At 37.3% G+C, this 17,513-nt stretch overlaps 1 protein-coding gene across 1 annotated transcript; it reads right to left on the bottom strand.

Annotated features, from left to right (window-relative positions):
• Positions 1-9,429: 9,429 nt before the first annotated feature.
• LOC6558389 lies at positions 9,430-10,133 on the bottom strand. Its single transcript, XM_001983206.3, has one exon. It carries the CDS (start codon positions 9,911-9,913, stop codon positions 9,542-9,544), a length of 372 nt encoding a protein of 123 aa, XP_001983242.2. The 5' UTR covers positions 9,914-10,133; the 3' UTR covers positions 9,430-9,541.
• Positions 10,134-17,513: the final 7,380 nt, after the last annotated feature.

Consider the following 17,513-nt stretch of genomic DNA (forward strand, 5'->3'; position numbering starts at 1 on the left):
TTTGCTGCATAAGTATTCCTTAATCAAATTTTAGATAAAAGAATGATATTGTATTCAAGTATTAACAGCAGCAGGCGGCAAAATGTAATTCAATTAATCAATTGGGAACCTGAACAATTCCTTGAATTTGATCAGTTTTGACATAAATCGATTGCTTTACTAATTGAGTCGACTAAATAACTAAATATGTTGCTTGTCAAAATGGAGCAACAAAAGTCTTGGGAAAAAGCAAAAGCTACAATAAAACTTTCAATTTAATGCAATTTACTAGCTCTTAATCACTTTTATATCAAATTTCCCACATAGTTTTATTTCTTCTTCTGAAAGGCATAATTCAATAGCTCAGCCTTCTGTGTTGCCTCGTTCTGTTGTTGTTATTGGTCAACAATATGGGTAAGAATATCAGTTTCGCATTTTGATGTCCGATTACAAGTAGACAACAATATCAAAAACAGCAACAATCATAACAATAACAATAATAGCAGCAACAATTACAACAAGAGCGATAAGTAGAGCAGCAACAATGTAAAAGGTACAAAAGGCAATAGCAATGGCAACAACAGCAGAAGCAGAAGCAGCAGCAACTATTATGACAGCAAATATCTAAGACAAGAGTCATTTGTTGCATACACACATATTTACCGTAGCTTTGAAAATAATAACACCACTCTTTGCAAAAATGTTTTCAAAAATGTCAGGACGAAAAAAAGTCATTAATTTCATGGTTATCAAATTATTAAAATTTAATTATAATTGTGGGAAAAATATATACTTTACTAAAAAAGGAAAAAAATTAACGATAAATATAGAATATATAATAAATAATAATTACAAAATGTATAATAACATGTATATGTGTAGTAAATAATTCCAAGAGTAGTACTACATTTAAGGAATAAGTTGAAAGTCAACACTTGAAAAAATTGCAAAACGAATGGTTTGTTCTTTTATGCGAAGTGGTGTTATTATTTTGTTCCCAGCTGTATTTAGATACATATACAGCAACAGCTAAAGCAGACAACAAAGATACAAATGTTGGTTGAAGACAACTCAATGTTTGCTGCTTTTGCTGCTTGGCGCAAAGTTGTCGGCTATGAAAAATGGATCTGCTCCAGAAGATTTCAGTAATCTCGTTCGTCACACTTGGCCGCTCAACTACGAATTTATGAAGCCCCATCCAAGTTGCACAGCTGGTTCAAGAGAGGGAAGGGCAATGAGGATGGGAAATGAGGGGAAAGGGTTGTGGGTCCAAGTACAAGCTGCAAAGTTTTATTAACTTGCAACGCTTGCTGCTCGATCTCGAATGCACTTTAGCCAGAAATATGCACTTCAAGAATGTAACGCGCGACTGGCCAAAGTGTCGGCCAACTAACTAGCTACATATACCTATCTACAAATATATATATGTATATAGATGTGTGTTTGTGCGTGTGTGTGTTGCAAGTTCAATAGATTGCTGCAGGGCCATTGTCTGGTTAAAAAAAAATATATATGTATGTATATATATACAATGTGGCTGCAACTGCAGCTGAACTAGATGAATTTGGTTAATTACAGATTGCCACAGCTCATTTGCATAGCAAACACAACGCTCTCTTAGTTTGCATAGCTGGTGAAACAAAACTGCAAGTGTGAGAAATGTGTAAGAAAGTGCTTGACTAGCAGATACTCTGTTAAATAGGTGATAGACTTGTATAAGAACTGATCAAAAAATTCCTACCATATTTTCCAGAATTCCATTTAAAATTACCAAAAAAAGCAGTTGCCACCAACTGGTGCATGCCACTCTTTATGAACCAATGCAAAGTTGTTTTTCCCATTTGTCAATTCTGCTGTTCTCAGCAAAATGATTTTACGGATTATCCTTCCCACAGTTGTTGAGCTTAGAACACTCCCAATTTTACTTGCAATCGCTGCTGATGACTTAAATTCAACACGTTTAGCCAATAGAGCAAGGCGATTCTCGTTTGCTAATGAAGTTTTCTTGTATTCTCCCAGTTTTCTCAAGAGTTTTTGCATTTGTAACGAAATTGCATTTGTAGTGTTTCCTTCTTGATCTCAGAGCTTATCAGAAGTCATATCTCCCCAGCACTATAGTGATGTGCTCGAGAGCCCTAATATTGTTATATTACTCTTATTACAATGATTGTTTAAGTATCTTTTTGTGTTGATATGTTTCAAGGTCCTGACTGTCGTAAACTATGTTGTCGGGTTTCAAAATTTATTGGAATAAACAAAAAATAAAAGAGAAATATATCACTTGCGAAAAAGATATTCAAATTATTGAAAGAGCTTAACAAACAATAAACTTCAATGAATATATTGATATTTTATCTATAACAATATCAATAAATTTAAGCTTCCACGCAACTCAATTTGCAGTTTTAATAAAGAAACGTGCCAAGAAATTTGACTGTCCGCTGGGAACTCCCGAGTTTTATTAGGAAACACTGTTTCACACTGGTTAGGGAGTTTGGTTAGTTGGTAGCTTATAAAAAAGATTTAGATCGTAGATTGTTTTTTTCTATTTCCATTAAATTCCAAAAATTGCAGAAATTTCATCTTTGAATCTTTTAATTATCCATCATTTTTTAAGTAAGTTACATTTAAAAATGACAAAATCTTTATGATTTACTTAAATTTCTTTTTTACTTTTTGTATTTAATTGTAAATAAAGTTGTTTAGTAATTTTTATAGTATATTTATATTTCACTACCAAACCAAATGCTCAAGTTTCCAGGACTATTCTCTCCATACACTAGTTGATAAATGTATAGTGTATATTTGTAATAAACAAGAATAATGGGGTCCGACTTTTGTCTGCTTCCTTCTGCCTGTTACAACCTTTTGCAACACTTCATTATACCCCATGTATGAGAAATCAGTAAAATGGGCGTCAGCACCCAGCTCAGAAATGTCGACAGATTTGCCCCATACAATTATCATGATGTCGTCTTCGTCTTTTGGGGCGTAATGAACTTTTCACGCAAATACTCAATTCCATTCACCTTTTGTCTTTGGCATATTTTTTTTGCCAAAGGGTCCCCCTTTTCCCGTTGCCGTGGTAACCGTTTTTTATTTTTTGGCGAGCCCAGCCCTTTTTGGAGCATTTAATGCCGCCTCGTTGCGCCACGGTTTCAATTGCCATTTCGGCCATTGGCTTTTGCCACACACACATTTCACAATTAATTAAATGAAAAATGGTTTTCTTGTTTGCTGTTTGCGATCGTTTCACAATTGACGTAAAATATAATTAAAATTGTTCATACGCAAAAGGGAGCAGATACTCCCCTGCCCCCCGCCACCCTGCCACTGTGTGGCACGCTATTCGCGTTGCGACGCATTTAATCAATGAATCGCAGACAAAGTGCCAAATGCACTTTTATTGCATTTAAAACAACAAATTTTCTGTAAAATGCCAACGACACAAAAAAATCTAACGGAATTTGAAAGCGTTCAATAACAAAAGCATTTTGAATGCTCTTTCCTCGAGTTGTGAATACATTCATTTGCAGATGAGCTAATCAGAATTGAATATTCCAGCTATAAATATTAACTAATGAAGCAGCAAAAACAGGTTCTTCTTCTTTGCATTCTGGTTTATTTTTAATTAATTTGCTAAAATGAGAGAAAAAGTTCGTTTTGCTTCTTTTTGTATCTTTGTATCTGCATATCTGTATCTGTTTCTGTAGCTGTAGCTGTAGCTGTATCTGCATTTTTGTGTAAGCCAAGTGCTAATCAGCCAACTGCTGCTGCTTCTTCTTCTCTTGCTTTGTCTACTTTTGCTTTATGGTTGAGTTTTATGGTCGATTGCTGCCATTAACTGACATTAGGCGTTCATTTACATCGCTGCGAATACCGTTGATGTGCTTTTGACACTCTTATGCGAGAGAGGGAGGGAGGGAGAGAGTTCTTTCTGCCATTATCATCAGCAGTCATCATATGCACTCTTTGTGGCAGTTAGGGCATTCAAATTCCACAACGACAACATAGCAAAGGAAATGCGCATTGGCCATGTAACCGTTGTAAAATGTAATAATAAATATTTGTTGGCTTTTGTAGTGCAGGGTTTTTTCATTTTTTTACATACTCTCAATCAATATAAAACGTGGAGAGAGTGTATACTGGAGCTGTTGCTAAAGTATGTAACAAGCAGATTACCAACAACAGACAAGTCGATTTAGAAGTAGAGACTTCAAAGTTTAAAGTAGTTAAAGTAGCCAAAAGTAGTTTAAAGAATAGTAGGTGCACCAAATACATTTATTTATTTAATTTCTTTTTTCATATTTTCATATTGTACTTTGAGGGGTATATCCTCGTTGAGTACTCTTTACTGACACATTCTGACTTGTTGTATTTGATTTGCTTGCTAGTTGCATTCGGTGGCTGTCGACATTTGCCATATATTTGACTGTCCATCTGTCCTTCTGCCTGTCCGTCCAGCTGTCTATATCCCTGTGTGTTTTTATTTTCTGCTGATTGTTTTTTGCATTTAATTTTGCATTACTTTTGTGCTTGCAATGTTGCCAGCTTTGATTTCTGGCAGCAGCAGCAGCAGCAAAAAAAGGGCGTGACTGCCATTTTCGAATGTGTTTTGTCTGTCACTTTGTTTATTCATGCAAAAGTTTTGCTCTGTTGAGTTTTTTTTATACCTTTTTCCTTTTTGTACTTTCACTGCTCGTTAACAATAACATAGAGAAACAAAGTGCAACCAACTTGTTGTGTCTGTGTGTGTATGTTCCTAACTGTTGGCCACCCGCAGGGCTTAAAACTAAATTTCGACTTCTTTCACTTGTCAAGGCGAAATGCAGCTGCGTCAAGCTGATTATGAGCACAATTATCATCATGTGCATTTACCACTGAAAGACGAAAGCGCAAAATTTTCCTAATGAAGCCGGCAAATGCAACGGGGCAACGGCAAATGTATTATGGCCATGACCAACACGGAGAGATGTGAGTTGTTGCTGTTATTAGTAGCTGTTGACTTTTATGATTTCCATTGGATGGCATCATTATGGACGTGTGGCAAATCAACAAAGCAGCAAATAGAAAACACGCCAGCAAAACCAGAAAATCAATAGAAAATCCCCCCTCCCAAATCAAGTGTTGGTCGCAAAAGGTGAGGTGGGTGAGGTACTTGCACAACGCTGATCTATCTGCGTAAATGCCATAAATCGTAACAATAACAACCACTTGCCACTTGCCACTTGGGCAGCAACTACCCAACAACAAGCTGAAGCTGCAAACTGAACCTGGACAAGCGATTTCACTTCAAGACAACATAAACCAACACTCAATAGATAACAGACTGCGTTGTGCACAGTAAAAAATGAAGGTTTTAAGTGTTATTTATTATTATATTTACGGCATACAAATTCGATTAAATCACAGCAGTTGCATTTAGATGTTATTGCTTAACTAAACGCATTAAAAATATAAACTGAAAGATTTTATTACCCCACAAAGTATATTCCCCTGATCAGCGTCGATAGCCTAGTCGATTTAGCCAAGTTTTTCTGAATGTCTATATAAATAAGCGCATCTCAGAGACTGTAGCTAACTTTAAGGTTGTCTTTGCATCCATGTATTTTAATTTAATGCAACATTTAATTCTCAGCAAAACAACATATTTTAATCAGTCTTTCAAACGAATTTTTTTGTTGGGATTAGAAAGAGTATCTTAGAGGCAACGCTGTTCAAAATAAAGAACCTGGCCAATTATCAACAGTTTAACAAATCTTAAAGCTTTCCTAAGAGTTTGTTAATAGTAATTAAATAAATAAATACTTTCAAAGCCTTCATTGCTATACATGGCTATAACTACTTATAATTATATTGGTTATTAATAAACTTAAAAAAAAATTGCTTACTGTGTGAGTCACAAGTGTTTGGTTTTACTTTAAGATAAGTTTTGTACGCCTTTTGTCTTCACTCTGAGCACATTTCAATCGAGTGACTTTCTAAGCATCATCGTCTGGGGCGATATGTGCGTTTGTCCGCCTATTTGTTTGCTTGTTTGATTTTGTCGTTTTGTTACCAATTTCCAAATGTTGCAACATGAGAAATGCGGAGCTGCTCAACATTATCATTGAAGAGGAAGAAACAGATGAAGAAGATGAAGCCCATTGCTGGGCAAATACCATTTATTTCATATTACAACACTTCAGCCCACTCTCAACTCTTCTCTCCGCTTTAGCTTTCATAAGTATTGTCGCACACACAATTTACACACACACAATACACACACACAACTCATAAAAAGCCCATTTATAACTGTTAACTTGTACAAAAGTATTTACAGGCGATTTAGCCGCTCACCGAATTACAACCAGCTCTTTCACAATTGCAATTGTTTATTTGTGTTTTTGCCACAACAGCTTCAACACCACCCTCCCCCCACCCCCTTACACACCATCCCCTCCCGTCCATCATCTGTGTTTGGTTCCCTGCCACTTTTCGGGGTGGACCATAAAAAGTGTTGTTTGTTGTTGATTGTAGAATGCTTTTGTTTTTGAGTTTTTGCTTGTTGGCTGTTATTGTTGATATTATTACAATTGTTGTTCTAGTTGTTATTGTTATATTTGTTGGTGTTGTCGTTGCTGTTGTTGTTTAGTGACCAACACAGCTGCTGCTGACACGCACAAAAATGTTTCAATGCAACAACAACAAAAACACCAAGTGCAACTGAAGTGCGAAAAACACAATATAAATGTGTATATATTTATGTACTCTATTTATCATCGAAAGAGAAAAATGTAGTGCCGTTGTTCTGCTATGGACCAGTGAATTGAAGCGGGAGGTGAAGTTGTTACACTAGAAACAAATAGTGCAAAGTCGTAGAAAATTGTACATTAGAAAGCAGCAAATTGAAACTCTTATTACTTTCAATTAACTTCATGCAAAGCGAACAAACAGAAAATTCTAATACATTTTTTTTATGACTGCAACGTTTTTTGTAGAAAGGTAAGATTTTTGGAGAGCGCTTTTCCCGCCCATTTACTTTTTCGTAAAGGCAATTGGAAATTGCCTAGAAAGGTAGCTAAATTTACTTTCACAATTGGTGTAAACTGTTTTTGAGAAAAACTTGTGCTTTTTTTATTTTGTTTTGCAAATTGTGTGCAAGCTGCAAATCAAACAGAGACAGATAGACAGACAGAGACGGAGGGAGGGAGACAGCGAGCACTCGTGAGAATCGCATAGAAAGGCAGTTAGCAACACATTCACCACACGTTGAGCTGTCAACTTGAGTGTGTTTGTTTTTGGACTTGAAACAATTATAAACAACTACAGAGAGATTTAAAAAAAAGGACAGCAAAGAATGCCCTAGTCGAGAGTGCTCGACGAGCAGATAACCTCAAAGCAGCTGTTATATAGAAAGTAGATATTTGAGATATTGAAATCTTTGTTTCTTAGCCGATCTTAAGAAAATTGTTACACTTGTTTAATAATATACCTAAAAATGTATTATACCAAGGGTTTATCTCTACAGTTGTGTCTTTTATTTTTGTCTTTAATCGATTTGTATCGATATGCGTGAAATGGTTGTTGCTATCGATAAAAATAATTAAACCTGATCTGCTGATTTAAAGTCTGTAAGTCTTATAGTCTCTGAAATCGGCCTATTCATACAGACAGGCTGGCAGACCGGGCTGATCAGGAATGTATATACCCTATGGACTCGGAGATGCTTCCTTCTGCCCGTTGCATACGTTTGCACAACTTCAATATACCCCTTTCCCAATTTCTAATGGGTTCAGGGTATAACAGTAACAATATTTGCATTTTACTTTATCTGCTGTGGCGCAGTTGTATATTTTGAATATATATATTTTTTATTTATATTTTTATATGGTATAGTAAGAGTTATTGAAAAGGCATTAAATTGATGTCAGCTATTGTTGGCTTTAATGCGTTTGTCGTTGCCGTCAGCGCAATATTTCATATTGACTTTTCGCTTTAAATAATCAACTACAGTTGTATTCTTCCTTTGTTTGTAGCGCACCCCGAGGGCCGTTCGATCGTTTCAGCAAGGTAAGTGTGACAAAATCGAAATAAATTAATTCCGCTTTTCTTTCATAGTTTTTAGTTTTGTTTCTTTTTTTTTTGTGTATGGTTTCTTGTTGCTTATTAAAAACTAGGCAGGCACTTTAAAAATTGGGAAAAGCGCATGCACAGTCATGGAGAGGGAGAGATACTTGATTGCATGCAGCGTTTCAGCAGAATTGGGACAACAAGACGCATAAATAACCAAGATGCTAGCCAGATAGACAGATAGATAGAGTACGAAAGAAATGCCTAACGAAAACTTTGACAAAAAAAAAACAAAACAAAACAGAAAAACAACTAGAAATTCAAAACAAAACTCAAACCACAGCACTTAGAATAGCAAACAAACAAATGACAAAGAGACAAAGTCTGCAGACAGCGTGGAGCATATGTGGCACTTGGAAAGGAGGGTGGGGAATCGGGGAGTCGCAAAGGTATTGCAACTAAATACAAGTGCAACTGTGTGGCAAGAAGATGAGACTCAAAGCGAACTCTCATTGCCCCCACCTCTGGCTCTGTGTGTGTGTGCTGGGCAAAAAGAAAGCTCCGGCAAAACAGATACCGGTTCTCAATGGACTTCAGACGGACAGGTTTACTTTTCCGTTGGGTACACTTCTAGCCCTCTCTCTCTACCCCCCTTTCCCTATCTCCCCTTCTCTCTCTCTTTGTGCGACAAATCAAGCGTGTAGCAAAAAAAGAAAGAAAGAAGCCTTGTGCGAGAACCGCGCGAGAAAACGTCAATGGCCAGCAGTGCAGCTGGCAACTACTACTACACTCGAGAAAATTATATGAATTTCAACTAAAATCTGACTAAAAATTTGATATAATCTTTGTTGTTGTCGACCAATCCAAACTTTGCAAACTGAGTAAATATTAAAAGGAACTTGATGCACTTTTAAAACTAAGAAAAAATCGTACATTTTTCTCAGAAATTGTTTTTTCATAATTCAAATGTGCTTTTCGCGTTCTGCAAGTCAACCGTTTTTTATATTTCATATACTCCGCTATATTTTGAATTGTTTTACTATTTGTCTTCAGGGCTGCACAAGAATTAGGATGTATATTTTCAATATAAAACACTTATTGACTTGTATAGAAATAAGAAATCTAAATTCTAAATGGGGATCTTTTTCTTCATATGCTATGTGTGTATTTTTCTTCAAGTGTAGCACTCGCAATGCGTAATGGCAGCAGGAAATTGAAAAAGTTGCCTGTTGTTCTTGTTGCATTTTCATTACTTGTTTTCTTCTCTTTTTTTTGCGCCTAAGCCCTTTCCCCTGTTCGTTTGTCAGTGAATTCGGACACTTTTCTTGTTTTTCGTTCATACCAAGAAAAGAAAAGAAGAAAAACCGTAGAAAACCGAAACCAGAACAGTTGGGCTGCTGTAGTATCTTTGATGATTTATGCGGCTTTATTGCTTATCGTTTAAGCTGCGACTTTAACAAAAGCTTAATCTTAAAGTTAAAACTTAAATTTAAACTGTTTAACGTGGCATCTATCGCTGTGTTGCTCTGCAGCTGTCTGCAAGTGTGTCTAGTTTGTGTTTTCGCTGCTGTTGCTGCTTTTCCAGCTGGCGTTGCATGTTGCGCGTTAATATATCGCGATATTGGCGCTCACGATTTAGTGCGCTTCTCTGCTGATAGCTGGGCGCCTCCAGCTCCCATTGGCGTCGCTCCCTCCAGATCAGCTCATTTGTCAGCTGCAACTTGGTGCATGCCACGCGCATCAGGCGACGGCTGCGCTGCGGGCGCCCCAACTCCTCACGATGCAAATACAGCGCATAGCTGACAGACTCCGCCCGACACGCCTCCTGCTGCAACATGCCAAAGCTGACTGACATTTTTGTTCTAGATATATATAGCAACATGTATTGACAAGTCTCGCTAAGTTGACAACGTCTGGGCTATAGAAATGCTATGGAAAACTCTGAAACGTTTCCGCTGCGTGTCTCTCGCCAGATGATGAAATCTGTGCAACAGCGCCACCTATTTAAGCTGCCCCAGGTAGGTGGCAGCAAACCAACAGTCACCAGCCAGTCTATTTGTCAGACCTGTCTATCTGCCTGTGTGGCAATTGGCATTTGAATATCAATACCACACGTGCTCTTTTCAGGTAGCACTCGAAATATTTATCAACAGGTCAGCAATTTTCAAAAATACAGACTCAATATCAGCTTGACAGATTTGTCATAGGGGAAAATTTAAGGAAAGTGGACAGCATGATTTGACTTGCTGAATTAGGATTTTAGTAACGCTGATCCCTTAATGATTAAAGATGATTAAAGGTTTGAAGTGTTATAATACTCTCTCTAGCATTTTAGGATCCTAATGAAGTTAATCCTTGGGACTTTCCCCCAGCTGCCCTGGAAACTCTGAAACTCTATGAAAAATGAGCTCTTGTATGAAAAGCATTTATGTTTTCCAATATTTCTAAATGTTATAGTGCTTCTTCTAACAATATTGATTAGCATTGGGATTTCTTAACAGTTGAAAATTGAGTTCTTGTTATTTATAAATTTGAAGAAACTTTTTATTTGCTCGGTATTTTTAATTTGTATGCTTCTTGAGCCTATTGCTCTTCTGTCTACTCTAATTGTTGAACGATTAATAGATATCTCTTCATGCTTGTATTAATGAAAAAATTGACTTGAATCTTAGCATAGGGTTTCCACAATGAGGAAGTCTTAGGAATGTCATAAGAAGTTTTCCCCCATTATTTTTTTATAGTTTGCTGAGTGACTGAGCTGTGCTTTGAACTTGCTGCGAATCATAGACTCAGCTGCTGATTGGCACTGCAATCAAGTTTACTTCTCTTCCATAGGTTAAAGCGTCTTGCGGAACTTTAAAGCCTGTGCAATCTAATCACATCCTCTGCCATTATACCATATAATGGATAAATCGTTGGCTAGCGGGCAATGAACACAAAAAAAAGAAACTAGTGTTCTCTTTGAATATGTTGCTGGTGCGGCTGATTTTTTTTTTTTTTTGCTGCGATTTGCAAATGCGCTTTGCATGTTTGCTGCTAATTGGCAACAGTTGTCGATGCGAGAGCCGAGTTTTGCTTGCTGCTCGAATTCTAGACTGGGTTTTTCTTCTGTTTTTTCGTTTGGGTTGCGTTTGTGTTTGGAGTGTTTCGGATACTACGCAGATTGCATGATTAATGAACGCCGTTATGCTTTTACGAGCAGCTGAAAAGCTGAAACTGAAGCCGAAGACAGCAGCTGCCATGTAATTTGAGCGCATGCGCCGCTGCCTTTGCCACTGCCAATGGGTCTGCTCTGGGTCTGGGCAGGGTTACATAAGTGAGCTCTGGTTGTTGTTGTTGTTGTTGCTGCTGGCAGAGCAACCTCCATAAAAACCTGAGCGCGCAAGAAACAATAAAACACCAGCAAATTAGAAATTACCTTTTATGTGCAATACGAGGGTAACAAACACACACACACACGCTACACCAAAAAAAAAAATGGTAACAAATTTACACACAATGAGCGCTTGGTCAAACCATGGGCACTTGCAGGGAGGTAGGGCGTTGTGGGGATCAGTGTCTTAGAGGAGGTCTGCTTTTTGCCTTCTGGCAGTGCGTGCATTACGTCAACAGCAGTAGTCGGCAGTCGGCAGTCGGCAGTCATTAAGGCCTGGTTAATCGTAAATCGGAACTGTATTTCCAAGCATATGCGATGCGGAAATTGAAGTGTTACTAATGGCATTGTGCACAGCTACACTACGCAAAAAAGTCTATACACATACTTTTGACATCAAGGGATCCTCACCTTCTGCAGAATGTAAAATTCTAAAATGTCAAGTTGTGGCTTTTTAAAAGCCAAATATTGTTAATAAACATTTATAATTTAAGATTCCACATTACAAGTTGCCTGTTCTGAATTTCAGAAAGGATATTCTCTAAGAATCTGGATTTGCATTTCTACTTTTCACAAATATTTCTAAAAACAGAAAAACGAGCATCTCTCTAATTATAAGAAAAATGTTTTCGTATATATAGAAATTATTTATTAAGGCGAGAAAAATTTTCTGAGTGTACAAACACAAAATATACAAAAGGTACGCAAATGTATCTGCAAAGTGTTCGTTGCGCCTGTGATTTCAATTTCGCACTTACGCGGCGCAGATATGTTGCTAATTACAACACACACACACACGCACACCCAATGTGTGAAGTGCAAATAAAAGTAAAGCCCAAGAAGAGAAAGAAATGAAGAGAAAATAAAAATTTGTATTTTTCCAGTCAACTGATGACCAAAAACTTTGTCAGCTGTTGTTGCATTACAATTTTATATCCGACGATAAGCAGAATTTTAAACCCACTGCCCTTTGTCCCTCTGCTGCTGCTTCGACCGAGCGACACAGAAAACTTTTTCGACAACGAAAAATGTATTTCTGGGCAACATAACAGAAAACTGTAACTGCAAAACTACAACTACCAAAAAGCAACTACGTAAAACCAGCCACATCAAAATGCACATAAATAATAAAAATAACCAGACGAACGAAAGGACGACCAGCACCGGGACACAGCACAACATACACAGACTCAACTCAACACAACACACACTCAACACAACACACACCCAACACAACACAACTGGACGAGAATTGCAAATTGTTCGCTGAGTAGTTCGCATTGAATGTTTTGTTTCCGACACACAACTCCAAAAAAAAAGAATAAAAAAAGAATTGTTAATAATAAAAGCGCTGCAAAATTATGAAATTAATTTGAAATTTTAATTATGCAACACTGGCTGCAACATGCAAATTGAGCGTAAAACAAAAAAAAACTGTTATACAATTCTACTACAATTTTGCCGCAGGAATTGTGATTTTGCTGTTCTGCTTCTACTTTTGCTGCTGCTTCAGAACAATGACAGCCACATCGATGCTCGGTTTCAGTTTCGGTTTCGGTTTCAGTTTTAGTGCCAACTGTTATTAAATTCTGCTCACACACACTCACACACACACACACACATACATATAGGGTCCCAAATGCGGGCCGTGAGAATCGTTGCCCGCTGCTCAACTTTGATTAGAGTTAAGCCCTAAATTAGTTGGCCGCTGTTGGACGCTAGCCGGGCGACCTTTAGGCCCATATACGCCGTATACCTTTTGTTGTACGCCGGGCATAATAATCCAGACATGGAGTGTGTAACAGCCACATTTAACGCTTGTTCTTAATTATCACTTTGACTTGATTTGATTTAAAAATTTAGCATGTCTATAAGAATATGATTAGACATATGTTATTTGTCTATGTATTAATTTGGAAAGCAGTGCTAAGTATAAATTATATATAAATTGAACTCTGACTGTATAAGCTTTAGGTCAGTGGTTGGCTTTAAAATAATAAAATGGCAAAATAACTTATAAATACAAAATTAACTCTAGCTAAACTTGAAAGTTGCTTTGTGCTGAACTCTTCCTTATAATTTAAATAAGTATTTTGCTGGCTTCAGCGAGTCATTAACAATAAAATCAAGCTATTTTAATTTTCTTAAAGTTAATAGTTTGTTATATTATATGCACTTCTTGAGAATGGCTTAAGAGCATCCCATGTGTGGCTCAACTCAACATAATGGCCTTAACTTGGTCCGCAACATGGGCAAAAAGGGGCGTGTTGTTAATGTGCCACACGCTCTTGAAACAATCCAAGTGTTAATCGTTCTAATTCAGTCAGCTGACAGGCGAACAAGGCTGACAACAATGCTAACAACAACAGCAACAATAATTTTTGGTTAAGAGGAAACGGGGGCAACTAGAAAATACGCAACTTCTTCTGCTTCTGCTTCTGGCCCTGTGCAACTTATTAGCGCACAGTTTAATTGGTTCAATTAATGTCAACTGCCACGTCGAACAAGTGTCGCCTTTGGGCCAAGTGAAATTTTGCTGGCCAATGCGAAACGAAAGTTTTGGCGATTTTTTCCATCTTGTTTATTTTATTTTATTATTTATTTTTTGTGTTTTTGGGGCGCTTCGCTGCATGCGAACAAAAGTCGAGTCAAACTTTTCGAATTCGAGCATTTGTCGAAATGCATAAAAATTAATTAACAAGCAGCTGGCTGCCTCTTAGATGTCTGCTAAACTGAACTTGTGGAATTATAGGAAGAAAACGATAATAAACAAAAAGCAAAAGGCAAAAGCATCAGCATCAGAATTTTTAATTGGCTTTCATCGTAGATTTTACAAAGTAAACGACGACTGCTGAAACTGGAGCTACACTCTGAAAAAAATCACTTTAAAATGGAGGGAATTACTATGAAAACTAAAAACATTATTTGTTTTTTAGAAATATTGGAGAATATTAAAATAATACGAAATCCATGTTCTAGAGAGGGACTATTTTTTGAAATGATTTCTATTATTTGGAAATAAATTATTAGAAACTACAGACAACAACTAAACAAAATTTTTTTTTACGTATTTCCGTATAATTTGATTAACATAAAAGCTTATGTAAGAATTCTGTGTGACACATATAAGAAAATCATGAAAACTAAACCAATTTTTTCGAGATTTTAGAAAAGAAGAATCCTAGTTTTCGAATGCCTTTAGAAATATACTTTCTCAATAATAGGCTCAAGTAGTCTTATGGCCAAAAATGTGTCAATTTCTTACATTTCAGCCGGATTTTTTTCTGAGTGTACAGCTTCAGCTGCAGCTACAGTTTTAGCTTCTACGTTAACGTCAACGTCATCAACGCGTTGGCTTCTCGCACATTTAAGCCTAATTAACTTTCTACTTAGTGCCTCAATGTGCTTCTTCTTGTCTGCTGCCGGCCAGTGAATGAATCTTCAGCTTCTTCTTCCTCTTCTTCATCTTGTGTGTGCATTTTGCATTGTTTTTTCGCCGTTTGCTTTTTTTTTTTGCCTGTAACAATGTTGTTGTTTCTGTTGTTGCACTCTGCGCCAGCTTCTAATTTCATTTGTAGCCTTCGCGTCCGCCTTGATGCCACGGCCGCCAAAGCGTTGAATTCTGCTTTCAAAAGTGGCAACAAGGTGAAAAGTAGGTGAATGTTAAGCAGTCAGCAGCAACTGCCTGTAAAGGGTTTGGAAAAACAAAAGAAAAACGCCAACAACGCGAAGAGTAAACAACATTTAGCGCAAATGTTGAAAAACAAGGCACAAAAAAAAAACAGAAACGTGCAAAAGGGTTAACAACAACGTCAACAGCAACAACAAGAAAAGTCAACAATAGTCGCCAAAAAAACAAAAGACAAACAAAACAAACATATCAACTTGAAATGTGAACCATTCTCCCCAAACCCTCTCGCCCCACCTCCTCTCCCCTTCGCTGTTGTTGTTGCTGCTGCTTTTGAAGGTGCTGATAAGTTGACTGACTAACTGCAAATCTGCCAGTCGCCAGTTGCCAATCGACAGTTGCCAGTTGCCACATTCTGCTGCTTCTTCTTGTTTAATTTCAGCTTCCTTTTCTTTAACTTTAGCTACTTTTTTCGCCCCCAAACCGGAAGTGCATATTAAGTGTTTTTAATTTTCAGTTTCGCACAACTTCAAAGTGTTTACTGAAAAGTGCCTTGATTTTTTTCTGTTGCTGCTCAAAATCATTTCCATTTCGGTGTTTCATTTGTTTTAGGCTTATATTTAATAATGTGTTTTATGCAAAATAGAACTGTTTGCCGCAGTTAGCCGCTTTAATTTTAATAATTGATGTGCTCATTTTGCGCTAAACAATAACAAAAAATTAAATAAGCTATAATCATCTTCAGCAGAATTAACTCAATACAAATTGATCTATTTTACATATATACTAATTACATTAGTACAAATTTATCTTGAAGTTTATTTCTTAGTCATTTGCCTTAAATTGGCCAACTTGCGACTAGCCGTGACTATCAGAGCACACTCTCACGCGACCATCGCTAGTTGGCTGTCAAGTTTTGCAGCTAAAATTGCCTGGCAGTGAACACGATTTGTGGTCTTTGCTTCTTGTAAGCGGCTGCAACACAAAACTAGTCAAGAGTGCTCGACTGGCAGATACCCTAAAGCTATAATAATAATATAGATTAATTCCAAGGCGATATCTTTATAATTGTGTATTTTATTGATATGAAAGTGTGGAAGTCATCAATAGTATGAAATAAACTTGATCTGCGTTTTTAAAGTGTCTAACGCCTATAGTCTCTAAGATCGGCTCATTCATACAGATATATAGATAAGCACGGCTAAATCGAGTTCGTTGTCCATGCTGCTCATAGAATATATACATAGCATACATATATGTATACCTTATATACCGCCTTTTACCTGCCTTTGCACAACTTCATTATACCCTTTTCTACACTTATTGAAAGAAACCTCAAAGCTGCAACAGCAAAAACAGCAACAACAATTTCATTTGTGACGATTCATGTGGCGTTTTAACCTTTTTTTCTGTTGTGTTGTGTTGTGTTGTAACTCTGTGTGGCCTTTTCTCAATCGCAATCTTCGTTTTGAGGCTTTTGTTTCCTGTGAATGTCGCATTGTTGCAGTTTCTCTGGGGCTGTTGTTGCTGCTGTTGCTTTTGAGCTTAGCTTAGCTGCATGTGAGAAATTAAAATTTGTAATTTTTCCTCTCTTCTCTTATTTTTTTTTTGTATTTTGAAGTGCAGCGCTTAATTTGATTTTACAGCGAGAGCTATAAAAAAATTCAATTACACATTTTAATGGCACTTTTGGTAATTTTGTGTAAAAAAAATTTGTTGGTTGACTTTGACACTAATCATGCGCTGTTTGCATCGCTGGTGCCGTGAAGCGTTAATGATTAACTGACAAAGTTGCTTGGCTGGCTCTGGGTCTGGCTGTGGGTGTGGGCTGCTGGGGGGTCTAGATCGTTACCTCAAGAGCCTGAAGAGCCATGTACAATTTTGCCAACAAACTGCATTTGCTGTCTAAATAAATATTTTGTTAGCGTGCATTTGCCGCACGGGTGATAAATTTTCCAATTTTCGAACGATTCACTGAAAATGTCACACAGATTACGTGACTTTGATGCGATTGACATAGTTGCGAGATTTATGCGTGAGCTGCAATGAAAACCAGGCCCTAAAAACCCTATGACACCCTCACATGTCCCCTTGTCGAACGTGCGTTGCCAGCAATTAGAAGAGTGCCAATAGCAACAGCAACAACTACGGCAACAACAACAACGATTGCTGGCAGGTAGTCAGCGGCGCCCACAACGACAGCTAATTTAAATGCCGCGTGTTTGCCCAGACCAGACCAGACAGACAAACAAACAGACAGACAAACAGACAGACAGACGGTTGGTCGCTTCGAGTGAAAGATCACGACCAAAAAGTTGGCAGTGTTGCCCACTAACAAAATAACGACAACGACCAACTTAACGACAATTTTGTAGGCGGCACATGAAAGTTTACAGTGTCGGCGAAAATTGTTTGGCGCATTATTATTTATACACCCTGTTCACGAAAAATGCCCAAAATAGTATATGTACAGCTTTAAGA

This window comes from Drosophila grimshawi, unplaced genomic scaffold, assembly GCF_018153295.1.
Source record: "Drosophila grimshawi isolate 15287-2541.00 unplaced genomic scaffold, ASM1815329v1 contig_44, whole genome shotgun sequence".
NCBI classification, from domain to species: domain Eukaryota; kingdom Metazoa; phylum Arthropoda; class Insecta; order Diptera; family Drosophilidae; genus Drosophila; species Drosophila grimshawi.

Bases quoted from the DNA above. Each gene is read 5' to 3' on its own strand.
- LOC6558389 (XM_001983206.3), bottom strand. From the start codon at position 9,913: ATGTTGCTATATATATCTAGAACAAAAATGTCAGTCAGCTTTGGCATG.